This window comes from Hipposideros armiger, unplaced genomic scaffold, assembly GCF_001890085.2.
Source record: "Hipposideros armiger isolate ML-2016 unplaced genomic scaffold, ASM189008v1 scaffold_266, whole genome shotgun sequence".
NCBI lineage: Eukaryota > Metazoa > Chordata > Mammalia > Chiroptera > Hipposideridae > Hipposideros > Hipposideros armiger.
Genome location: NW_017731616.1, coordinates 1,780,449 through 1,807,313, shown reverse-complemented (window position 1 = coordinate 1,807,313; position 26,865 = coordinate 1,780,449). Strand labels below are relative to the sequence as shown.

General features: G+C 36.3%; 1 protein-coding gene across 10 annotated transcripts in view; it reads right to left on the bottom strand.

Annotated features, from left to right (window-relative positions):
* The window catches only part of DYNC1I2 (dynein cytoplasmic 1 intermediate chain 2), a 53,579-nt gene extending 42,856 nt beyond the window's left edge, over positions 1-10,723 (bottom strand). For 2 of the 10 annotated variants that reach the window (XM_019656832.1, XM_019656826.1), the window contains exons 1-4: positions 10,553-10,720; positions 10,311-10,462; positions 9,129-9,245; positions 5,506-5,623 (exon numbers count right to left, since the gene is read on the bottom strand). In XM_019656832.1, coding sequence (XP_019512377.1) covers positions 5,506-5,623; positions 9,129-9,236 — 226 coding nt within the window. In that variant the 5' untranslated portion in view covers positions 9,237-9,245; positions 10,311-10,462; positions 10,553-10,720. Of the gene's footprint in view, positions 1-5,505; positions 5,624-9,128; positions 9,246-10,310; positions 10,463-10,552 lie in introns of all 10 variants that reach the window. The other 8 variants (XM_019656830.1, XM_019656825.1, XM_019656824.1 and 5 more) reach the window with 7 other exon arrangements.
* Positions 10,724-26,865: the final 16,142 nt, after the last annotated feature.

Below are 26,865 nucleotides of genomic sequence, written 5' to 3'. Positions count from 1 at the left end.
ACATGTGGATGGAACTGTGCTAGGTGCTGCATGTGTAACTCAAAGTAGCTAAAAAATGACTTATATCCGAAGTAAAAGAATAGTAATATCCCCCAGCTTCTCTTAGGTTACATTTCCTCATCTTTTTGTCTCTCTCTCACTGTGAGGTTTCCCTTAGTCTAAGTCCCAAATGTACAGGAATAAAGAGTGATATCAAACAGTGGTTTGCCTACTGTGCTATAAAGCATAAATACATGTTATTCATATTATAGATTTTCAAAGAAGAAAATCTGTATTCTTTAAATTACATACTTAGCTTCATGCTTACGAAAATAAATTTTCTAAGTAATATACTAGAAAGATTGGAGGCAAATAGTAATATTCCTCTCAATCTAACTATTTGTGATGAACTATAAAATTCTTTTCCAGTTTAATATATTTTTTCCCCTTTCTGGTGACTTCACATATCAATGACTACACTCAACAGTATCTTAATAGGCTAAGACCACATTAAAGAAAAAAAGGTTACCCCAAATTCTTTATGGAAACATGTTAAATAGTAATTATACACACATAAACAAATACTCTAGCCAATTCTGAAAAAAAGTTTCAGAAATAAAAACTGAATCACAGGAGTGATTCTACCAAATTATCACAATTTCTCAGCCAGAAGCAAAGTAAATCACCATAGCTTTAAATTTGTAATTAGATAAAAAATCTCTATCCCAGAACTATATTCTTTCTGTCAGAAAATAGTTTTCAAGCCAACTGATGAAGAGGACTTATTAAGATCTTACATTATTATCAGGCCCACCAACTTTATCTTGTAATAATAATGTACACCACAGAAGGGACAAACCTAAATAAAAGAAAATTACTATTATTGAAAAATGAGGAATATTAGTAGGAAAAAAAAGGAATGGTGGCGTCATTTGGTGACTATCATATTTTAACTCAATTAATCTAGAAAAATCAAAGAATACAGTAATTGCACTACAAGGCAATGCCAATATACTCCTGGACTCCAACATATGACCCCTAAGAACAAATAAAAGCATGCATTCAGGGAGATTTAAAAAACTAAATAACTCACTGCCTCCCAAATCTCAGAAAAGACTCAATTCTAGAATCTATTTTTAAAGATGGTTTAAGAGTCCAAACAGCTTTGAAAATAATATAAGCTACTAATAATTAGCTTTTGCCAAATATGTGAAATACAATTTGCTTAGTAAGAACAGCGATTCAATCAAATGACTTTACTCCACACTTCTGTAAATAAAATAGCCTAAAACTGGCCAAAATGAAAGATTTAATACTAACATATGCGAGTAAATAAATTTAAGTTTCTTAGAAGTTTAGAGGAAAGATACCTATTTCCTTCTTTGAGAACCAAAGGAGAAATATAAACTGAAAAACTAATCTATACCACGTCATTCACTGATTGATCAAGTAAGTAATACTCAAAGGCTGTGACTCTAATTCTCTAGGACAAAAAGCCAATTGAGAAGGCCTTTCCTGCCACCTTAGATCTTGGCCTTTGAAAGACATAAAACTAACATTGCTGCCTTTTTTTTTTGGTCTGTGAAGAAACAACTAGAATACTCTTACAGCACAAAGGACCTGGGAATGCACCTAGATTTAGAATTAGAGTTAAATTTGAGTCAACCATTCAGAACTACACAGAAGTCTCAGAGATGAGGGATGGCACACAGCCCAATTATTTTTCAAGTAGAAGAAAGCCTCTGTCAAGAAGGGACTTTGCCAGAAAGAAGGACCTAGAAAAGGTGGACAGTCAAGAATGTAGGGAATAGAAGTGTTGGTGGAAGACAGTGAAATGGAAGGAGTGAGCTCCTGAGGTAACAGCAAAGTTGTGAGGTCATTTCTATGATACTTACTATTCAAACACTGCCTGCGTTACTATAATGCCCCCTTGTGGATACAAGTGCTCCTAGCCTGGAATATCAATATTTAAGTAACTTTTTTATACCTTACTCTTTTTGTCCTGAAAGATGTTGCTTTAAACCTTAACTCTGAAATACTATTAATTTCTCCCTTTTCTATGGCCTCTCCTCCTGATAATGAAGTTTATCCTCCACTTATCTCCAGAGCATCAGATAATTCTTTTAAAGTAATTAATAAAAATAAAATTTTATAGTATTAAAGCACCTTAAGAACTATTTGTTAAAATTAGACTAAAAATGACTTGAAAAAAGGACTTGGTACATGGAAAGCATTCTATCTAACAATCAAATTCAAAATATCCAAAATTTACAAGGAGAGAGGGAGAGAAAAAAGGAAGCAATACATATTTTGACTAGTAAATTTGTTTCTTCCTACTAAAAGAAAATTCTAGATAATAAACTATCACATTAATCAAAGTACTCTACCAAATTGATACAGACTCAGGCTACAGAGTAATTGACAATATCTGTTTTCTCTCTTTTCAAGATAGTGAAAACAGCAGTTATACATATAAAAAGAGACTCACTTTATTTTTTTTCAATCGTCAATGTTTAGAACTCCACATTTGATACAACATGTCTTGAACAGTGTCTAAAATTAACTTTCCTAAGACTGGCCTCTTAAATTGTTTAAAAAAAAATCAAGTCATACCTCTTTTATGAAATACTCAAATTTCAGTTTCCACTATGCATTTTCCTAAAATTTAAACAGTAAGATTTTGTTGTTGCTTTTAAAGTAGAATGGCTTTTATCGGCCTTATCAGTTAGAAAGATATATGACTTAATAATAATAATTAAACAAACATTTAAGTGTCTGGCTTGGGCTGGGCACCAGGGATAAAAATGTAATGTTTCATTCCTGCTCTCAAGGATCTCTGACAAAAAGTAGTCAAATGACCAAATACATAACGATCTACTAGCAAAGAGCAGCTAAGAAAGGTGTTATTAGCTATTGCTACATCTTTTTTAAAAAACAAATTCTTTTTAGAATAAAAAAAAAGAAAGTCCATTTTAAGAAAATAATAGATTGATGTTTTGAATAAATCTTGAGTATTCTAGCAGTGTTCTTATATTTTACAAGTAAAAATATTTAATAAATATATTCTGTATTAAACAGAAAAACAAGTATCCATCCTGGGTCATGATTATATGACAAAGTTGGCATCAGGTATCAGTGGAGGAAAAGATGGACTATTTACATGGTTTTGAGAACATTAGCTAACTACATAGAGAAACACTAGCTTGGATCCCTGTCTCATATTGTATTTTAAAATGTAACCCCAATATCTAAAGGTGAAGGCTGAAACTATAAAACCTAACAGAAAAATGTGAAAGAATATATTTGTGTTTTCAAAGTAGGACAGGATTTTTTTTAAGAAAACCAAAACGCACAGAAAAGTTACAATTGGTAGATTTGACTATGTCAAAGTAAAGGATCTGAACAAATCAAAATGAAGGATTCTGTCAAATGAGGATACTATAAACAGAGTTAACAGGTAATAGGCTGCGAGGAGGTATTTTTGAAAAGACTAAAAACAAAGAAGTCCTCTCGAAAATATACACAACTGCTATAAGTCAGCAAGAACCCCAATGATAAGTGGGCAAAGAATATGAATATGCAATTCATTGACGAGAAAAATAGTTAATAGATATATGAAGAAATGTTCAAACTTGCTGTAATCAGATAAATGAATATTAAAGCATTTTGTCATTATACACAATCAAATTGACAAAAATTAGAAAGTTGGATAAAATGGATCAAGTGATAATGTGAATATGGTGAAATAGTTCCTTTCTCCTGCACTGGTAGTGGGAGGGTAAACTTCTGGAGCCATTCTTGAAAGCAGTATGTAGAACTTAATCTTTTTAAGTAATCCTATACACAATAACACAGCAAGTCAATTCTTGGGCATTCACCACACAGAAACTCTTGCACAGCCCTTAAAGAATATATTCTTTGCAGAGTTGTTTGTGAAAGCAAAGCAAAGAGATAGAAGCAATCTATGTGCCTATCACTTGGAAACAGGTAAGTAAAATATAGTACAATATATGATAGAATATTGCCCATAAGTCAGAAATCAATAACTAGATCTGCATATAGCAACATGGAGAGATCTCAAATACAATACTGCCTGACAGGGAAAAAAAAAGAATAAATAGAATGAGACATACAGCACAATGTCATTTATGTATATAAAATATACACACATATATAAAAATCTTGAAAAATCTAAACATGTAGGACAGATCAAAAGGACATGTTAAAAACGCAAGAGTATTTAATGTAAGACTGGGAAGAACGAAATTGGAGATGGGGAACAAGGGAGAAACACACACAAACACACATACACAACTAAAGAATGATCTTTCAAGAATTGATGATGGAGGTAGGCTACGAATTAAGAAATAGGAGCAACTAAATTCAGTGAAACTAATGTCCTACAAAAAACAAAAAAGGAAAAAAAATCCTACAGGAGGAAAACAAAAGACAAAGGCTCAGAAAAAATAATCACTCAAAGACTATACAACAAGCAACTTGGTATTTTTTTAAAACAAGATAATAGTGTTCTGATTCTTTTGGTTTTAAAAATGCAATATCTAACATAAGCTTATTAAATAAAAATATAAAAATTAATGTATTTCTACATTAATTTTTCAAACTCTACAGTAAGGAAAAGACAAATGAGCTGAAAGAAATAACAGTAAAGAGGACCATGAGAATAACCTGATTTTTCATTTTGAAACCTTTTCGAAATCGAAATACCAGTTCTAAAGACAGTTATGTTGCAGTTTCACAACAGGGATATAGTAGTTACCATCTCTGGTATATGTTCCCTGGACTAAACAGAATTAGCCCACAAGCTAACCCTGAAATTTTAGGTCCCTACAGGACAACAGCCATGTCAAACTAAAATACAATGTAACAACACCCAGCTCAAAATTGCTTTAAGTAAGCACATTTAATGATATGTAACTAGACTGTCCTCAATATCTCTACTATTTCAGCTTTTTGGTCTAGCACTGCTATCAAAATGAGTTAACACAAAAAAAAGAATAACACTAAGTCAAATCACTGCCAAAATAAGCTACCAATATTATTTTCCTTATTAGTACTGAAAGCGGAAGGCTATAAGCTTCTCCTTCCCCTCCTACACCTTTGAACACTAATATATTTTTAGAACTTTGGTTGGTTATACCTCTAACCTACAGAAAGGAAAATAGAGTTAAGATCAGGAAACACAGTCATCTTTGAGCTTAATACAATATGCAGAGAAAACTTGTTCAACAAGTGTTTGTTGCAATAAATTACTGATTTAACAAGTAAACTGGTGGTTCAGCATGTTAATAATAATTAACCTTGCAGCTCTTTTGAACAAACAAAATAACCATGTATTAGCAAATCTGAAAACAGATAATTCCAAATAAATTATAAGATTAGTAATGTTTAAGCGACACAAATAAGAAAAATATGTAATTTATTAAGTGAACTCATTCATCTCAGGTACATCTGAGCTGAACAGATTATATGTCTATCTCTTATAAATGGATATATTCTTATCCTTACCAATGGGGGATTCCGGAGTCAGCCCCATGCTTTGAAGCAATGCTTCAGCTTCTCTTCTTTTTTTTTCAAGATCTGATTCTTCTTGCACAGGAGCAACTGCTTCCTTCTTCTGGTCCGTCTAAATAAAACACTTAAGTTTACATAATGCAATATTTCTGTTTGCAAAAAAATATATTTAAAAAATGTGCTAACATTGTATACTTTTAGGGGTAGACTTAGCTTTGAATACACATTATAGTTATTAAATGAAAATCATTTACAACAGAGTTCTAGTAAGTAATCTCCAAATGATATGTACTAAATTGATCCATTTTTATATGTAATCAAAGGGTTCCCACAAAAATTTTCCTAACAGATAAATTCTAAAAGTACAGTCAACTTCTACAGTATTAAATTGCTATCCACAGTCAAGAACTGTGGAACTCTGCCCCAATGGCACAAAAGCTTAGATATAAATATTACAATGCTATGAAAAAAAATAAGATGGAATTATTTAAAAGGTAACAAATTTTATGTAAATGGACAATCCAATTTGCTGAAAAAGTATGAAAAAATTCTATATGCAGTTTTCATTGTATTTATGCAACTTTATGTAAGGATGTTTGTCAAAAATGCATCTAGGCAAAATTTTTCATTTTTTTAAATTATAGGTCTCATTTTTATGATAAAAATGTGGTTAGGTTTGGTAAAATTCACTTTTGCATAGCACAAAACATTTTAAAATTGAATCTTACCAGCTTTTATTTTAACCATTTAGTTTTAGCAAAATCTTCCAGTTCAACAAGATGAGCCTCAATACTCTCAGATCATCCAAAACATCACAAGTGAAATTTAAGCCTTCAAGGAAAGTTTCTTATATACAGTAGTCCTCCCTTATCTGCAGATTTGCTGTCCGTGATTTCAGTTACCTGTGGTCAACCTCAGTCAGAAACTATTCAATGGAAAATTTCAGAAATAAATAATTCGTTAAGTATAAATTGCATGCTGTTCTGAGTATCGTGATGAAATCTCTGTCCCACTATGTGACTCACGTCTTTGTCCATCATATTAATGCTGCATACAATCGTCCATAAGTCACTTAGTAGCCATCTCGGTTATCAGATCGATTATCATGGTATTGCAGTGCTTGTGTTCAAGGAACCTTTATTTTACTTAATAATGGCCTAAAGTCCAAGATATAGGATATGCCAAAGAGAAGCCATGAAGTGCATCCTTTAAGTGAAAAGGTAAAAGCTCTCTACTTAATAAGGAAAAAAAGTTGTATGCTGAGGTTGCTAAGATCTATGGTAAGAATGAATATTCTATTAGTGAAATTGTAAAGGAAAAGAAATTTATGCTAGCTTGTTGAGAGACCACATTCACGTAACTTTTATTACAGTATACTATTATAATTTTTCTATTTTATTACAGTCATGTGCTGCATAACAGTTTGGTCAACGATGGACTAGAAAAGGACAGTTGCCCCAAAAGATTATAATGGAGCTGAAAAATTCCTATCACCTAGTGATGTTGTAGCACAACACAATACTCATGTAAACGTTTGTGCAATGCTGGTGTAAACAAACCTACTGCACTGTCAGTCGTATAAATGGAGAGCATGTACAACTATGGACAGTACTTAATACTTGATAATAATAATAAACAACTATTACTGGTTTATGTATTTACCACACTACATTTTTAACATTATTTCGAGTGTACTCTTTCTACTTATAATAAACAAGTTTGCTGTAAAACAGCACACATAACACTGTTATGCCAGCAGCAGCCTCATACACGTACATCTCTTGTTTAACATGTGTTTACACGCATGTACCGTGCTGATTTAATATCATGTTATTTTGTACAGTAACATGTTGTATAGGTTTGTAGCCTAGGAGCAATAGGCTATCCCATATATTGGGTTGTCGGAAAAGCCATGACGTATTTTTTTCTATGTTTTTCGTTGCAAAAATGTGTCATGACTTTTCTGACAACCCAATAGCTTTTGTAGCCTATGTGGGTAGTAGGCTATACCATCTAAGTTTGTGTAAGTACATTCTGTGAATGAAATCACCTAATGACACATTTCTCAGAACATATTCATGTCATTAAGTGGTACATGATGGTATTATTGTTATTAATCTCTTACTGTGCCAAACTTATAAATTAACCTTTATCACGGGTATGCATGTGTCGTGAAAAACAGGATATACATAGGGTTTGGTACGATCCGCAGTTTCAGGCATCTACTGGGGGTCTTGGAACGTATCCCTTGCAGATAAGGAGGAACTACTGTACATCTTAAATGCCTATTTTGACTAAACAATTATTACTCATACAACTGTCTGCAGTGAATTGTTAGTCATGATATTCTACACGTATACCATTTTAACTTAAAAAACTTATTAGAAAATTTCATCAAAATAGCCAGACTATATTATCAAGTTGACAATTTACCTATACATAACAATATATTTGTAGCTCCATTGTTTAATACTATTATCTCTTGTAATGTTTTATAACCTTTAAATTAGATATAAATCATGCATTAGAAAATCCTTAGAGGTCACTTATGGCCATCCTTATTAAACAAAAATTAAATTTACTCTCAACACTGAAGGGTTTAAGGATATAAATATTACTTTGTAATAGTTGTCCCAGTCTGACTTATGCTTCTACCAGTTAGCTTTTAATGAAGTAACTAACTTAAAGCTACAACCCTCTTACAATAATATATCACAGAAAGGTTCAGATAAACTAGAAAAGTCTTCAATTACCGGCCTTTACAGCATCATAGCAATTCTGCACATAAATCGTATCTTTGATTTTTCTGCTACTGATTTTTTTTTCCCCTAAGAGATTTCTAGAAGTCTTGGCTATTGTTTAGGCTATCACATAGAAAAACCTGGTACTAATGTCACACTTTGGACAAATTACCTTACACTGGCCATTCAAAACATCTGCGATGCAAGTATACAAATCTGTCTAGAGTTTCCATAGGGATAAATGTACATTTCAATATAGGAGCAAGTAAAATATCTCCAGTTCAGAGTCAATGTATATTTGCTGTACATGATTAAATGGTGATGCCAAAAATCAGAAGACATGTTACCTGGTCCACCTTTATGGTACCATCAAACCCATTACTCGGTAAAAATATTTCAAAGACTAACTCACGATAAAATAACAAATCCCCTAATCAATTAAATACTCTACTATATATACTTTTCTTTGCCATTAATACTACCTACTCTGACAAATTATTAGCAGTTCAGACTAATAAAATATTCAGATAAGTTCAAAATCCAAACGAAGCTTTGATATACACATGCTATGCTTCCTGAGCAGATAGATGCCCCTTTATATAATAAACATATTACTAAAGGACTAAATATGTAAGTTGATCTTTAATAAATCAAATCCTAGAAATGCATCAATCTATATGAAATCTTTTTATTCAGTAAAAAAATCATATTTTACCTTATCCGTTTTGTGATTTTCACAATCACCTATAGTGCTATAATTTGCAGTCACAACTGCGGGATATCTTAACTATTCTGAAAGTACTACATACAGGTATAAGTATTTGAAATAAAATCCAATTATTTTATGTTAAGATTATTTTTGAAAATCAAACGTACTTCCTTTTTTTTTCTTTCTTCTTCTTTTCTCTTCTTTTCCTCTCTGATTTGGGCCAAGCGCTGCTTCTTTCGTTCCAACTCTGCCTTTAATTCACTTTTGTCTGACATGTTTGTGACCTTAAGAAGCATATAAACATTTACAATCATTGTTACATTGGTAAAAGCAGCACTCTTAAAAAATTTGTCTTCAAGAAGAGAATCGTCTCAAGAGGCTTTGAAGTTCAATGCTATCTAAAGAGAACACATAAGCTCTAATTTTAAAATAATGGAAGCATATCAATTACTAAGACTTGAAAAACAAACATTTATAATAAATATTATTTAGGGTTGAGCACAGTAGCTAGCACATAGCTCTTTAATGTTCACATGCCCAAATTTAACAAAACGTCTCTGGCTCTTAAAACAAAGTACATGGGTTAGCATTAAGAACCTTAACTTAGGTTACACAATACAGATCAAATCTATTATCAGAAGTTTGCATTCATTCCTAGAAATCTGATAAAAACAATATGCGGTCGGACACAAAATTCCTTTCAATTCTAAAAGTGCAATATAATAGTAATACTGTGGACAAACTTTACACAAAAATTACCATAATTTACTATCAAATATACTTAAATACGTTTTTAATGAAACCCCAATAACAAAGTCTGAGTGGCCTCAACTACATACAACTGACTAGCCAGCATCATCCTTACAGAAGGCGGAGCCTCAATGACTGACACTTCCACTTTCTTAAAACTCCAAGGAAGAGACTATCTCTGGAATTTTGTGCTACAATCTCCGCGTTAGGGTAGTTTCCAACACACAAACGGTGAATGAAAACGCTGTCAACGCTAGTAATGACTCCTATTTATAAAATGGAGCAAGGCGGTAAAAAGGCACTTCTCGCCTGCAGTCATAGCCAAGAGGGCGCCGTCCAGGACAGTGCGTCCGGGGGAGGGGCCAGTGGGCGCCGGACTAGCCTCCAGATTCTTCGAACCACCCCCGGAGGGTCAAGTAAGGAAAGAAGTGGACTCATCTCCTTGGCCTTCCTGAGTCACCGCATCTAGCTCTCCCCGGCTCTCCTTCCCGGAGCCAGGCCTGGCGGCAATGTCAGCAGGAACTCCCAAGCCGCCCTTTTGAGTCTCAACGAGAGACACAGCAGACAGGAGGGCCTTGAGGAAAGAACAGTCAACCCACCTGTCAGTGGCGGGGTAAGGAAGAGTCCTCCCGCCTGCAAGTTCCCGGTAACGTCCCTTTCGTTCACCCCCAACGCCAAAAGTCGCCGCTACTAGCTCCGCGGCTTACCGAAGCACACAAAGAGGGATGGGCGGCGGCTGCTACGGCGAGAGCTTAGGGACAAAAGGCTTCATCAGAACGAGGTCGCTCCCAGAAAGAGGTGGGGCCCTCCTGCTGGGAATTATAGCCTCTTTGAGACCTACCTGTGTAAAACAGAATCCAAGAGATGAGACAAAAGAAGCCAGCCGGCCTAGGGAACCGAAGTGTTTCCGCTTTGCCAAACAGTGAGAGGTTATTGCTACTACCCTCGGGATGGTAAGCAACCACCGCTCACACTGCACAGATAGACGCTACCCCGCAGAACTACAAGCCCCAGCTCCAAGGGAAACCTACGTGGGGCGAGCAATGCATTCTGGGAGTAGTGGTCACTAGTACTCGCAAACTATGCTGGGACATGTAGTTTCATAGTCTTGTGCTTCTGGACTTGGAGACCTTCTTCCTTCTTCCTACAGTGAGAAGCTTCCAGCACTTCTGTTTGATGTATTCTCGTTTGTTGATCAGTGCTCACAATGTTGTACGTTATATCTTAAAATCTTTGACTCACCATTGGCTTAGTTTTAAGAACGGTTATTTTCCAGTGGTGAATCTATATATTGCACTGCACATTTTGGTAGAGAATACTTTTTAGGGTATATATACACACCAGTTTTAAAAAAAAATTACTTATAGAGGTTTCATGTGGTATCTTAGGCAAAACCTAAATTTTGAAAATGTAGTGTAATCCCATTCTGTCAAAAAACGTGAAATGGTTTTCATTAGAAAAAGATTTGTAAATCTTTACTTAGTTTTTACTTGTATTTGTGGTTGTAAACTTGCTTAGCTGCAGTAGGACAGTTTTGAAAATTAATAATAAAAATTTCTGATTCCTATATTTCCTCCTAAATTTCATCATGTACACATGGAATATTCATTTGAGCCTATAAATAAAATTATTACCATTGAAAAAATAATAAATAAGACTATATTAATCAGCATAGCAAATAATTCTCTAGTACTTTGTTGCAGTGTGGTAGGCAGCATTTAAATTTTCTCTCAAAGAATTTTTGAAAAGCAAGCATTTTATACTATTAAAATCTAAACCAAGCAAAAATGGTTTCCACAGTTCATTTTTTAATATACAAAGAAAGCAAAAGCTATTGGAATATGAATTTACGAAAAATTTATGGGTTGATACACATTTACTAAAACTTTATTTAAATAACTTGGAGCATTATTTGGCAAGAATTAAAGCTAGCACCAAAGCAGTGTTTTTCTTATATTCCAGAAGGACATTGCCCAAGTCTAGGATTAACTTTCAGGATTCAAATTCTAAGTCCTTGGACCTGTGTGTAGTATTTTTCTTATCTTGCTCTGCCTATATACAAGATGAATATTTCAGAAAGAAATTTGAGAAAGAAAATCCTTCAAATTTCAAGACTTTTTCCCATAACCTAAAATTTCAAAGAGCTTTATAACTACACAGGCATATCTCAAGATATTGCAGGTTTGGTTCCAGACCACAGAAATAAAGTAAGTATCACAATAAAGCGAGTCATAATCTTTTTGCTGGTGGAGGGTCTTGCCTTCAATTTGTTAAAAAACTCAACATCAGGCCGGCCGAGTAGCGCATTGGTTAAGAGTTGGCTTGGAACGCCAGCTTTGAGCAGCAGGGCCACAGTTCAGAGCCCACATTAGGGCCAGTGACGCTGCACCCTCTACAGCTAAGATGGTGAACAACAGGTCGACCTGGAGCTGGGCTGCCATGAGTCGCCGGCCTAGGCTGTAGTGGAGCTGCAGTGGGCTGCTGTAAGCTATCATGAGCAGCTGACAGCCGGCATGAGCTGCCGTGAGCAGTTGTCCAGTGGCCGGCGAGCACTGCCTCACCCAGGAAGAGCGCAATGATAATACCAACTTGGGCCAGTGAAGGGACATCCTCCACAACTAGACTGAAGAACAAAAAGACAGCAACTTGTCTGTTCCCCTTCCCCGATTCTCCAACGCTGTTCTCCTCCCTCAATTCCCCAATAAAATCTTTTTTTAAAAAAACAAAACACTCAACATCTGTAAAGCACAATAAAACCAAGTGCAATAAAACGAAGTATGCCTGTACTACCTTTTTGTTTTATTTCTTATTTCCTAACACTTAGTTTTCATTTATTAATTTGAAAAGTTGTTATTGATTGCCTACAATGTACCAGGAATGTGGTGGGTGTTGTATGTACAAGCTAAAATGCATATCTCTATTCTCAAGAGGGGTAGAGGGGATACTCAGTTCAACCAAGCATTATGACCTGATTAAGTAGGGAAATTATAGAAACACTCTGGAAAAGAAAAATTTTCAGGATCCAGAGCTAAGTCTTTGATTCTGGAAGGTTGAATAGAAGTTAACCAAGCAAAGAAGATGCAGAAAGTTGCCTTTAGGAAGAGGAAAGAACGAGGCCTAAGTACGAAGGTGTGAGAGCATGGACTATTGGAGAATCTGTCAATCATTTGGAACGGCTGTAGGCTAAGACAAGAACTGTGGAATGAAGCCATAAGTAGGGGCAAAATCACATATCCCAGTTTGGATTTAGTACTGAAGGCGGTGTGATTCCATTGAGAGATTTTAAGTAGGAGGAGAATACAATACAGTTAGCGTGTTAGACAACTGACCTTTTAAAGTGGTCTGAAAAGGGCTGATGTGCTGGTATTTTTGTCTTTGGCCATTAGACTGATTTCTTGCCCTCCTTTCTCAAGTTCTATGCCTCTGGGGTTTGATCTCACCTTCTTTGAGGACTACCTTGTGGTTAGGTGGTTTGACCTAAGAGAGGCCTAGGCAAGGTTATCAGAAGGTAGGTGGAAAGAGAAATTGGGCATTTCTTCCCTACTCTTCTTTCCTTTGATGTTACATTTTTAGCAGTAGCTTAGTCCCTCCATTGATTACAGCTTCTGCCAGGGGGCCCCTCCTCCATGACTCTACCTTTTTCCGAGCTCTGGAAACTTTATTTTCTCCCTTTATCTCTTTAGCATCTCCTTTGTAGCTAGTCTCCAAGTACATTGTCAACTCTTGTTTGCTCCCTTATCTCTGTTAGTCCTTCTGTAACTCATCCTTTCACTAAAGTATCTTCATTTGAACTATTTGGGTGAAATCTGATTCCTGTTGAGACCCTTACTGATACAACTTGGTTGGAGGGATGGGAGATGGAGAGAAGAGGCAGGGTAGAGATGAGAAGCAGGGAATGCCATTAAAAGGCTTTTGGATGGAGCCAGGAATTACGTGTGAATGAACCAACACATTAGCACTGAGAATTAAGAAAAATAGATAGATTGGGGAAATGTTAAGATTGTGTAAACTTTCATAGCAATAAAGCAGACTAGGTACCTCAACTGATCTGCCTACTGAAAACAACTAAAAATGCAGAATAAAACACCTTTCTTCTTGATTCAATGAACTGACAAGAAAGTAAGGAATACTTAAGACAAAAGAAAGTGGAAACTTAGAGGGCATTTGCCTGACCAGGTGAATTTTTACAGCCCTATAGGAGTCAAATCACAAGAGATAAAGCCCAAGGTCTACTCTAGACTGGGATTTTGAAAAGGTAACCTCCCAATAAGTCCTGGATGTAAGAAATCCACCTCTACTCCCAGAAAATTACTTTTGGCACTGAGTGGGATGGGAATGAGGAGACAAATGTCTGAGAATGTTCAGTCACAAGTGGGCCCTCACATGGATTTTTCAGCCTGAAATTTCAGTACCTGAATGGTTTATAAAAATATGGACTGAAATTTTGATTTAAGGTTGTCCCAGACTTGTTATATACTCAGGTGCCAGGGAGGCGCAAATATGAAGTTTTTTAGGAACCTATCCTTATTCCAGGCTTTGAGAAATTCCACATAGATAAATTTCAAGAAATATGGGCTCAAAAATCACAAAACACACAAAGAAAGAAGGCACCAAAAGCAAGAGCCAACCAACCAAAACAACAGTAGAATAAGACCCACAAAGACTTCAGATATTAGAATTATCTGATACAGAATATAAAATAAATATGGTTAACATGTTGAAAAAAATAAAAGGAACACAAAATATAACTAAAACAGAAGATTGTAAAAAAAAACAAACACTAGAGCTTTTAGAAATTAATACATAGTTCCTGAAAAAAAAAAAAACCTCAATAAATGGGCTTAACATAGCTAAAGAGAGCAGTACAGTACTGCCCTCAGACACAGGCTTGGGCCCTGTACTTTGGAATCTGTTCTGACCTTCATCTAATCACAAGGAATCTGTATGGCTAAGGATATAAGCAGTCACATGGAGTCTATATGCCCACTTCTAAATCATACCCCTTTTAGCAGGGACTCTGAAATTCCTAGCTCAAATGGTCCCAAGCCTGCTTTCTGTTCCTTATGCAGACCTCTTTCCCAAGTCTTTCCTCCTTAGGGTAGACTGAGTCTTTAGGGGGTGCCTAAGAAATGGCTCTGGTGGGGCTAAGGATGGAATTGGGATTTGTGGGCTGGGCATCTAGATGTGTACACTTGATGCCCCTTGCAGTGTGGTATGGAGCTGAGGATACAAAGAGAGGGGTTTGGGCCCTCACAGAGGTCAGCTGTCCTTGTGCCAGTATATCATAGGGTAATGTTCTAGGTATCCAAGAATTTTAAATTCAAACACGGTCTTTATCAGGATAGGAGAATGGAATATGTTTTATTTAATGCTTTGTTAGCTTGATTTCTAACTTTTAAATATATCTATATGCCATATGGCCTTCCATTTGTATTCTTTCCCAGGGTCAAGATCAAGATTAGGGGCAGATCAAGAAGAGAAAATTTGTGTATTAGAAGATAGTACTAAAGAAATTATTTAGAATGCAGTACAGAGACAAAAAGATAATATGTAAAAGATTTAGAAACATGGAAAATAGGAGGATAAGGTCTAACAAGCATCTAATAAAGTTCTAGAAGGGAAAGGAACAGAGAATAGGGCAAAGGCAATATCTGAAAAGACAGCTTTCTACAACTGGTAAAAACCAATTTACAAATTCAAGAATTCCAATTAGTTGCAAATGGGATAAATTTTTTTAAAAACCCTAGAACTTGACACAGCAGAATGAAACTGTAAATAATAATAATAATAATAATCAGAAAAAAACCAACATTGGAAATAAGCTAAATGTCCATCAATTGGTGAATAGATAAAATTGTAATACAATGGAATACTACTCAGCAGCCAAGGTGAAAGAACTACTCAAATATGCAACAGCATGAATGAATCTTGAAAACATCAGGCTAAGTAAAAGGAGCCAGACATAAATGACTTCATGCTTTATGATTGTATTTCTATGAAATCCTAGACAAGGCAGAACTACAGTGTCAAAAAGCAAATCAGTAGTTGCCTGGGGCTGGGATGGAGACAGTGACTAACAGCCAAGGGGGCATAAGGGAACTTTTTGGAGTGATAGAGTGTTTTAATTACTGATGCTTTGTAGTAAGTTTTGAAATCAGAAAGTGTGAGACCTCCAATTTTGTTCTTTTTTCAAGATTGTTTTGGCTATTTAGAGTCCCTGGAAATTACATATGAATTTTAGGGTGGATATTTCTATTTCTGCAATAGAGGCCATTTAGGATTTTGGTTGGGATTGTATTGAATTAATAGATCACTTTGGGAAGTATTGGCATCTTAGCAATATTATATCTTTCAAACTATGATCATGGAATATCTCTCTATTTAGTCCTTCATTAATTTCTTTCAGTAGGCTTTCTTTACTTTTTTCAGCAATATTTTTTGGGTCTTGTTCTTGGTTAAATTTTACCTAATATGTAATTCTTTTTGATGCTATTGTAAATGTAATTGGTTTCTTAATTTTCTTTTTGGATTGTTCATTGCTAGTGTATAAGGAAACAGAATTTTGTGTATTAATCTTGTATCCTGCAACATTGCTGGATTCATTTATTTGCTCTAACAGCTTTTTCATGGATTCATTAGGGTTTTCCATATATAAGAAAATGTAACCTACAAATAGAGATAGTTTTACTTCTTAATTTATAATATGGATGCCTTTTATATCTTTTTTCTTGTCTAAATTCTCTGGCTAAAACTTCCAATACAATGTTGAATAAAGTGATGTAAGAGGGCACCCTTGCCTCATTCCTGATTATAGGGGAAGACTTTCAGTCTTGAAACTACCGCTTTTTAAAAAAGAATATCTCCTTCCTTCATTGGCAACCCCTCTAAGGCCATAGACAACCCTCTGTTATTATTTGACCCTACTCACACAGGAAACTATGTCAGCTCTGGGCTCCAGAGACTGAAGATTTGTGCTTTTATGCAGGGAGCTGAAAGTGGTGTGGGAAATATCTAGATATTGTTTGCAATTTTTATCCACTTAATAGGGAATAAAGGATATGTGAAACCCTTAAACTATTTTCTGTCTCTTAATGTTCTGAAATTTCTTTCTCATTGTAGTTAAAGGATTACTAACTAAACAGGGATGCATACCTGTTTTCAAATTTTAAAATCTAATTAAATAAAGGTACAGCCATAGTGCAGTACCATGAATTCATTAAAATTAACATGGTAGTTCTCTGTGTGCTAATGGCATTGACCTCCAATAAATTTATAATTGAAAAAAGTAAGGTACAGAATAATTTGCATAAAATGATTCCATTTGTGCAAAAAAGAAGAAACGTATATATGTGTATACTATTTTTGCAGGGACACATAAGAAGTGAGTAACCAGCTTCTTTGAATTTTTAAAAATACATACGTGTGTGTGTGTGTGTGTGTGTATGTGTGTGTGTAACTAAAAAAACAACATGTTTTGGTTTTGTTTCATTTGTTTTGTTTCATTTTGCCTCATTCAATGTTTATTTCATTTAACACTTTTTAAAAACCCATTATCAGCACTGATTAGAAAGACTATAATGGCTGGGGAAGGTCAGTACTCCAGACACTACTTAGATCAAACCACTGTCATTCCTACTACTTAAATTGGCAGGGCTGAGAAGGCGATATAGTGAGCATTAGTGCTAAAGGGGGTTTTTGTTTTGGGGAGGATGGTATGGGGGTTTGCATTTTAAAACTTCTCAGAATGATTTGTAAGAGAGGATAGAAATAGATAAAATTTGCGGTTGTTGAACGAATTCATATCTAGGTTTACACTTGAATTCAAATATGCCAACCTATGGAAAAATTTTAAAAGTAATATATTAAACATACCACAGGATTTCATTTATATGAAATTCTAAAGCAGGCAAAATTAATGATATAAGTCATAAGAGTATCTATTGAGGTCCAGGAGTATTGACTGGAAAAGGACATGGGAGGTATTTGGAGTGCTGGTAAAATTCCACATCTTGATCTGGGTGGGGGTTACACAAATTTATATAGTCTGAAAAGAATTCATTGTACAATTGTACATTAAAAATTGTATAAATTTCACAGATTTATATAATCTGTAAAAAATTCTACCCTTAAGAAGGGTCCTCTTTACTGTATATATGTTATATTTGATAAAGAAGTTAAGAAAAAGTAGCATATCAAACTATAGCACTTAAACAAATAAACAAAGATACAAACCATCAGAAAGATGTAGCACATACCCAAATCAAAAGAGGAAGGAATTTGAAAGGGTTTGAAATGTTTTCTGTTACTCAGTTATCCAGGCATCTCAAAATATTCAAGAGATTCCAATAAGTTTTTCCTAAGTAGTCAACCATGGCATTTACAACTGTTTGTTGACAACCTGGTGATATACATCCTCATCATATAAATTATGGTAAAATTATGTTGTGGAAAAGAAAGTTGCAGCTGCATTTGTGATGAAACTTTCTAGAACTATACTTGTAGTATTCTTTTGTAAATGTCACTGTTTGGTTATAACTTTGCTAAAATGAAATGTACTAACATTTAACATATACATCCCTGTGACCTTTTTACCAAGCAAAGAGCTTATTTCCTAGGACCTTTTCACAAATATTGTATCTCTATTATTTTTTCCACATGTTAATCAGAGGTCCTCTAAGATTTCACTTTGGTTGCCTAAGTTCATGAGGTTTCTGCAACCTTGCCTCTGTGACATTGAGATTGTTCATCTTTTGCATGTTAACAGCTCTTTCCAAGTCACTGGTGTTTTCAGTTTTTTTCTAAATACTCCCACTTCACCTTCAGGAAATGTACTTGACCTTGTCTTTTAGAAACATTGGCACAACTAACTATTTTCTTCCAACTTTGGGAGCTATCTTAACTTTCCCATTTCCTCTCATCCCTAAGGGAGACTCTTTAAGAAACTACCTTCACTCAGGAAAGTGTTCATGAGCTGATCAGCAAATCTCTCCTCATAATTTAACAGCATTACTTTTCTATTATCCTTATTATTGTTATAGTCTGTATTTTTCCCTTTGGAGTGTTTACTGCATTGTTAACTTAATATAGGTTTTTTTTTCATTACTTGCTATACTTGTCTTAATGCACATATTTTCTCTCTTAGTGTCAAAATAAGGTGATGGTGAATTATGAGTCCCTCCTGAGCTAAAGATACTTTTGTAATCTGGTAACCTTTGGCAGGAAGCACATATCCTGTGAATGATGGAGCACTTAAGAGTGATTCACCACTGAGCATTACAGAAAATAGGCTGAGGGTTCAAAAATTCAAGGCAAGTTCCTTCTCCTCAGCATGGTGTATATACTGTGCTCTCACTTTTCTACCCCCTATTATGTGGTTAAGAGAGAGGAGATAATGACAGCTTCTTAAAGTTACCTATAATGCACTCAAAACTCTGTTAGGTGTAATGGTTTTAAAAGGTAGAATGAAAACACAGCTAGGAGATCAACACAAAAGGAATCTTTTTCTGATAGAGGCAGCAAGGCTTGTGCGCCTCATGATACACACACCCAACTCCCATTAACTGTAATGGGAATTATGAGTGCCCCATTACGGGAGTATATACCCCCCAAATGTGGTAGGAAGATACTCTTTTTCTCCCAGGATTTCTTGTGTTGATTTAGTTTCTTGTGGTGGAATCAAATTTTGTATCATTTTTCAAAAGTTATTCTTGGGTATTCAATATATTGTTTTTCAAACATAGGGGTAGAAAACAATTACTAATTGACAGGTGAAATACAAAAAAAATCACAAACCCTATGCAAACCCAAATCAGACACAGACTGATTAATTTTTCAGGTTAGAAGCATTGACCTGTAATATTCCTGTTTGAATAAATATTTATTCAACATTTTACCTTACTGACTTTAGGCAAATTTCAGGGTGGTTAAGACTTTCTACATTAACATGAAAAAGAGCTTCTAAGTATACAGAAATGTTGATTAACAATATGTACAGATTTACATAATCGGAAAAAAAACTTTGGTTTGCTCAGTGATCTTTCCAGCTACACATGTATAGAGAAATCTTGATCACTGGCAGATGCTTTGCTTTGAAAATGTTGCCTGTGTGTATGTAAGAATTCAGATAGATAGATAGATAGATAGATAGATAGATAGATAGATAGATAGATAGATACAGATATATAGATAGAGTTATATAGAGAGAGATCTATGTATACACACATGCACTGAGAAATATTTACATAATGTAACATTATCTCCTGAGCTCCCAACTCTCCACTATATATCTCCTGGAGATACTACAGGCACCTCAAATTCAATGTGTCCAAAACTGACCTGTCATCTCTCCCAGCAAGCCCGCTCATTCCTGTTCCCAGTCTCACTGAATGAAACCATCATTTCTTCAGGCATCCAAGCCACAGTTCTGCAAAATCATTCTTTTCAGATTTCCTATCTCCACTTCTATCACTGTTGATTCCTTCTCCTAATTATTTTCTGGAGGCAACAGAAAGGCATTTGTGATGGTAAGAGGGAAGACTGCAGAAAGAGTGACTAGCTAACATCAGACTCAGGTAGATGGTCTTCATGAGAGAAGGGTGGTAGCAGAAAATGAGGATCAGGCCATAGAGACTTATGGTGCTAAGTTTCAATCAAGATAACTCAGGCTCAAAGAACAGAGTAAGAGGGGGAATCAAGTAGTGATGAGGGAAGCCAGGGGTGGACAAATAAGATGGGGGATACGTTCCTAGAATTGGGATGGCAGGCAGGGACTTGGTCACACATAACCTAAAAGAAGAGTCAGTTACTAGAAATATAAGGTGAGAACGGGATCAGCATTAAGGGTGACTTGGGGCAGAGCCACAGAGCTGTGGATCCTGTAGTTGTATTTCCCTGGTCTTCAAGCCAAATTAAACTCAGAGGCAAGAATAGGAATGAAGGAGCAGGTGAAGTTAGATGGCTCCAATTGTCAGCTTCTAGGACACTGGGGCCAGAGAGGTCATCACATCAGCTGTCCCTGGGTGCCATCTGTTAACTCTCTCACTAACAGCTGATCATCATTTTAACTTACTGCCTAAGGTACTTTTCTCTAATTAATTGCACAATTTCAAAATATTTGGTTGTTCTCAGGTTTACTCTAGATTATCAAGCTACCTGAGTAAAGACAGTAAATTGCGAGGGGTGCAGGCCCCCACCTTGCTTGGCTGCCCCAAGCAAGATTATGTCCCCACCCCTGAGAACAGAGTGTAGCTCATGGTGGGCACTCAAGAAATAGCCATTGGATTTTTTATGAATTACAATGTAATTATAGTGGTACTCATTACAGATTTACAATTCTAATAGTTCAGACATAAACTGCAACATCATTTTTTACACTATAATAAGGTAAATAAGGAAAATTAGGAGTGGTGCCCAACGTATCATTTTCTAGCTGCTCTGCAACAAAACATTTAAATTAAAATCAATGAATGTACTACTTATAAATTATTTTTTGACATTCAGAGAACTCATAGGAGTCACAGAAAAATACTAGTACATTAGAAAATAAATAGGCGGGGCAGCCAAGTGGCACGTTGGTTAAGAGCTGGCTTAGGATGCCAGCTTTGAACAGCAGGGCCCCAATTCGGATCCCACGAGGGCCAGTGACGCTGTGCCCTCTACAGCTAAGATGGTGAACAACAGCTCGACCTGGAGCTGGGCTGCCGTGAGCCGCCAGCAATGGTGTAGCCTGCAGTGGGGCTGGCCAGCAGCTTGCATGGGCTTTCGTGAGCTGCCGTGAGCGGCCATCCAATGGCTGGCGAGCGACTGCCTCACCGGGGAAGAGTGCAATGATAATACCAACATGGGCCAGTGAGGCAACGTCCTCCACAACTAGACTGAAGAACAAAAGGACAGCAACTTGTCTATTCCCCTTCCCTGATTCCCCAATGCTGTTCCACTCCCCAATTCCTCAATAAAATCTTTAAAAAAACAAACAAAAAAAGAAAATAAATGGCAAAGAAAAAGACAATTGACAATAGACAGTTAATAATTAGAACTACAAATGGCTAATATGTGCGAAAATGTTCAATTCCTACTAGTAAAGATATGTAAACTTAAACAAGAAAATACAATTGTATAACTATCAAGTTAGAAGCTATTTAAAACTTCTAGGCCTCAAAAGGTAGAGAGACAGGCCCTCTTAGCTGGTCTCATTAAGTGTGCACATTGTTACAGTCTTTAGGAAAATATTGGGTTGTCGGGAAAGTCATGACATATGTTTTCTATGTTTTTCATTGCAAAAATGCATCATGACTTTTCCAACAACCCAATAATTGTCAGTGCTGGGAAAATGTTCACAGCTTTAAACAGTTTGATCAACATCTGAGTGTCCATCCTAAAAAATAATTTTCAAAAGAATATTTACAAAGGTTTATTATGACTTTTTAAAATAATTATGAACAACTAAAAGCAATCTGGATAACCAACTATAGAGGATAATGGAAGTCAATTGTGGTACAGGACAGATGGTAGAAATGTTTACTACTGCTAAAAATTATGCTTCTGAAGATTTTGATGATGTGAGAAAATCCTTGGTTATAATGACAAGTGAAAAACATAAGAACATGAATTTGTATATAGAGTATGATTTCAACTACTTGTAAACAATTATGCAGAGAAAAAACTAGAGGGAATTTTACCGAAATGTTAACAGTGAGTGCCTCTGGGTAGTGAACAACAGGACCCAGAAGAGGAGGAGTTGGAAAAGGGGAGTTAGGTGGTCCTAGAGGGAAATGTTTTTATCAACGGGGTAGGGATGTTAAAAACCTCTTAGAGAGATAGACCTTCTCAGAAAGTATATCATCTATACAACAGACATAGGGACTGTGACATCAGCAAATGTGGCATCTTTAGCAGCCTTTGGACCGTTAAGGCTGAGAAAGACCTGCTTTGTGGGAGGAGCTTGATGCTGAAACAGTGTTTGTCAAACGGTGTTCCATAGAACCCTAGAATTTTATATAAGTATTTTAGAAAGTCCATAAGGCTCAGATTCAAATTTGTTCAATGTTTACATTGCTGTTAAGACTGCAATTGTCGGGCTGGCTGAGTGGCATGTTGGTTAAGAGTAGGCTTGGGACACCAGCTCTGAGCAGCAAGGCCCTGGTTTGGATCCCACATGAGGGCCAGTGACACTGCCCTCTATAGCTAAGATGGTGAACAACATCTCGACCTGGAGCTGGGCTGCCATGAGTCGCTGGCGATAGCATAGGCTGCATCCCCTGCTGCAGTGGGCTGCCATAAGCTACCGTGTGTGGCTGGCAGCTGGCGTGAGCAGCCAGCAGCTGGTGTGAGCTGCCAAGAGCTGCCGTGAGAGGCCATCCAAAGGCCAACAAGTGACTGCCTCACCCTGGAAGAGCGCAACATGGGCCAGTGAAGAAACATCCTCCACAACTAGACTGAAGAACAAAAAAGGACAGCAACTTGTCTGTTCCCCTCCCCCAATTCTCCAATAAAATCTTTAAAAAAAAAAGACTGCAATTGTCACCCATTAACCCAGTTTCAAATGTTTGTGTTTATTAAAAGTGTGCTCTTTGATTAACTTTAAAATAAGTAAATGTTAAATGTTATAAAGCTGAATATATAAAATAAATCCAGTTAATAAAATGCTGATCTTATCTATCTTGCATATTGGGGCTTTAATGACAATTTTATTAGAAAATAAGAGGTTCTGCTATTGAAAAACAAAAGTGAAAACTGCTCTTTTTTGGTTCCCAAGAGCTTTGGTCCACAGTCCACACCTTGGAGCTGCCCACTGTGCAAAGAGTGTTGGAGGTTGAGACAGGGGACACATTACAAACGCTAACGAGTCTGTGTTTTATTTTAATGGCAATAGAGAACCTTTGATGCATTTTTAAGCCGAGGGTTTACATGTTCTAATTTATATTTTAAAACATATTTTTGGTACCTGTATAGAAGATGGATGGATGGGCAAACCAAGAACAGCATAGAGAGACCAGTTAGTAATTTAAGTGAGAAAAGACAAGATGAAAGAAGATAATGAGAAAGTTGGAAATAGATTTGAGAAATATCTATAGGGTAGAATTAGTAAGATTCCAGGACATGAGACACATGAGAGTTCTGAGAAGTATAACAATTTGGTTCCATATTTATTTAATGATTTTAGGAACAAAGCGATTTTCTATGAATACAATGTGAATATAAAAACAATTGAGGAGCCTAGAGAATAGAGTCAATGAAATTGTAACATCTATATAAGATGTCAGAGTGGTAGTAGATTGAGGGAGAGGGTTATCACTTTGTGAGGGGTGTAAATATCTAACTGCTTCATTGTTTTGTACACCTGAAACTAATAATAATAATAATAATAATAATAATAATAATAGAACAATTGAATGTAGAAATTGGTACACTAATTTACTTGCATTGATTAGTGCAGGGTCAGTAGGCTAAAAGAGATGACATACTCAAATTAGGATAGTTCAAGGAGGGTTTATTTACCAAAGGAACTGTAACTTTCAGGTATGGGAGGGTTATGAAAGAACCACAAGTGGTACTGCAGGAACGAGCTTGGAGCTCATAGCTACAGACCTGTCACCACTGCTGAGGCTTTAGAGATGAAGAGAAGGAGAATAACAGAATCCACAGAGAGATGATCCTACAATGTGAGCTACATTGGGAGGAGCAGTGACCTTCTTTCTACCCAGTAACCCAGGCAGCTTAAGGTGATCTCGCAGGGAAGCAACTAAGGGAATAAGTACCATGATGTCACTCTCACACTGACCTTCTCCTGGGACTGTCCATTGGCCAAAGCCAATCAGAAGCCAGAGGGCACAAAAGATATCCATACAGGTCAGCCTACTGAGGCAGGCAGCAGGATAGAAAGCTGAGAAGTGCACCTGGAGGGGCAAGTGGAAAGTATCAGATGATATCTTAAACAATGTTTAGCTCAGATGATAGGATCAAGCACTTGTTTCTGGTAAACAATCTTGCATTACTAAGTTTTAGATTTCAGCTAACTATAGCTACTGGCCTCAGGTAAATAATAGCTCATCTCAAGGTATGTGCAAGTCAGAAAACACTCAATGGAGATTAGAACAATGCCTGCAAGGAGTGTGGTGTGTGGTGTGTGTGTGTGTGTGTGTGTGTGTGTGTGTGTGTGTGTTCATGTATATGTGTATCTGTTTGTTTGTTTTGCACCAGTCAAAGGCAATATTTTCCAGGAATTAGAACAATGTATTTTTTGCCACTTGTATTAGAAACTACTTGTGGAAACCTGAGTGAATTAGCACCATATTTCTAACTAATTCTAGAAATAGTTAGGATCCCTTTTTGGGCAATGGCCCAATGCTAGTCCTCAGTTTGAACTGATTGGTTATAGAGGAGTGAAGGAGATGGAGGGCTTTAGAATTCTTTAAAGGCATTGTATTTGATGGGGATAGACCCACAATCCTCCTTTTTTTCCACCCAAATGTAGAACCATTAGAGAGAGAGGGAGAAAGAGAAAGACAAATAGAGACAGAGACTAAGTCAGGCAGATGGAGATAAAAAGATCACCTTATTATTAGTAAAGCTGTTAGATAAGGGGGTATGCTAATAGTCACGTCTGAATTAGCCAGCCTTACCCACTCAATCGTTGGCAGCCCTGAACAGCATCAGGTCTCCTGGACACGGGGGAGTGGCTCCTTCTATAAAACTCATAGAGAGAGGAAAGCATGTGCTTCCTCCAGGCACATAGATGCAAAAGGAAAGAACAGAGTAGAGAGGAAGGAGGAAGCTGAATATACACTACTTTTTTCTCCCAAACTCCCCAGTCAGATAATTCACTCTTCCTCCTGCAGGGAGAGGATGGAAAGAGGCCAGGGATGGTAATTTAAAAGAGATCCCACCACAAGGAAACATAAGGAGAGGACAAAGGAGGCTCTTCCCAACGGAAGTCAATATCTTGGCTAACTGGATGATATTAGGGAAAATAGGAGTAGAGAAAAAATTGTGACTTAGTTTGGGCAATGTTTGATTTGAGGAGCCAGGAGCATCAAGATGAGGATGTACACGGGGCCGGCCGAGTGGCTCAGTTGGTTAAGAGCTCGCTCAAGAGTGTGAGCTCCGAGCAACAGCGGTTCGATGCTCGGCCCAAGCTGAGCTGCCAACAGGTGGCAGAATGGCTCAGCTAAAAAAAAAGAAAAGAGAGCTCTATATGGAACCCTGAAAACACCATTCAAGGAACACAAGTGGAAGAAGGTGATTATAAAACAGTCATGGAGAAAGGTGGGTAGGAGAAAAGTCAAGAGAAGGGAATATTATGTAAGCTACAGATTGCAGAAGAAGGAAGCCACTGCCTGCTAAACAAGGCTACTCAAAGCTGTGAGACCATTTTAGACTATACTGTTCATATCTAACTTGGTCAAGGTTACCTTAGTGAACTAGTTTTAAGAGGGACCCAATGACTAATCTGGGATGAGCTAACACAAATACAGTTAGTTATTCAGGTAGAAGTGCTCTGAGTTCAACTGATATCAATGGATTTTTATTATGTGTTTTATAAGGTGTGGTGGTTGAGGAGGTAGTAAGGTAGGGAATGCAGAAATTAGGAAGATATGGGGATTTGCCCAAAGTTGGAAAGATGCTTTGATTTGACTTTCTAGCCTCTCCTCAGACTCTGTGGCCTGGTCAGTTTTGGTAGCAGTGAAATAGGGGCTCAAACTTAGGAAAACTCCAAAGGTCAATGTCTCTATACATTATTCATGGATATATTTGATTTAGGCAGGTTTAAAGCATTAACTGGTAAGCAATCAGTTAATTGAAAAGATAAGTTATTTATTACATCCAATTTCTCAACCAGGCCAATTTACTAAGATGTACTGTTTCAAATAATAAATTTTGACACTGTGTTGGATTCTACTTAAAGAAAAATCAAAGGAAATACAACATAACTCATCAATAGTAAATAAATCATCATACAAAAACTTAAAGCTAAGACCTAGAAGAATAACAAGGTCCATGCCAAAATACATCTGTGTGTGTGTGTGTGTGTGTGTGTGTGTGTGTGTGTGTTTATTACAATTACTCTTTGATTGACACCTATCTCATAGGGTTTCTGGGTGAAATCAGAGAAAAAAAGAAATACATGAAAAACTATTTAGAAAACTGACTATCATA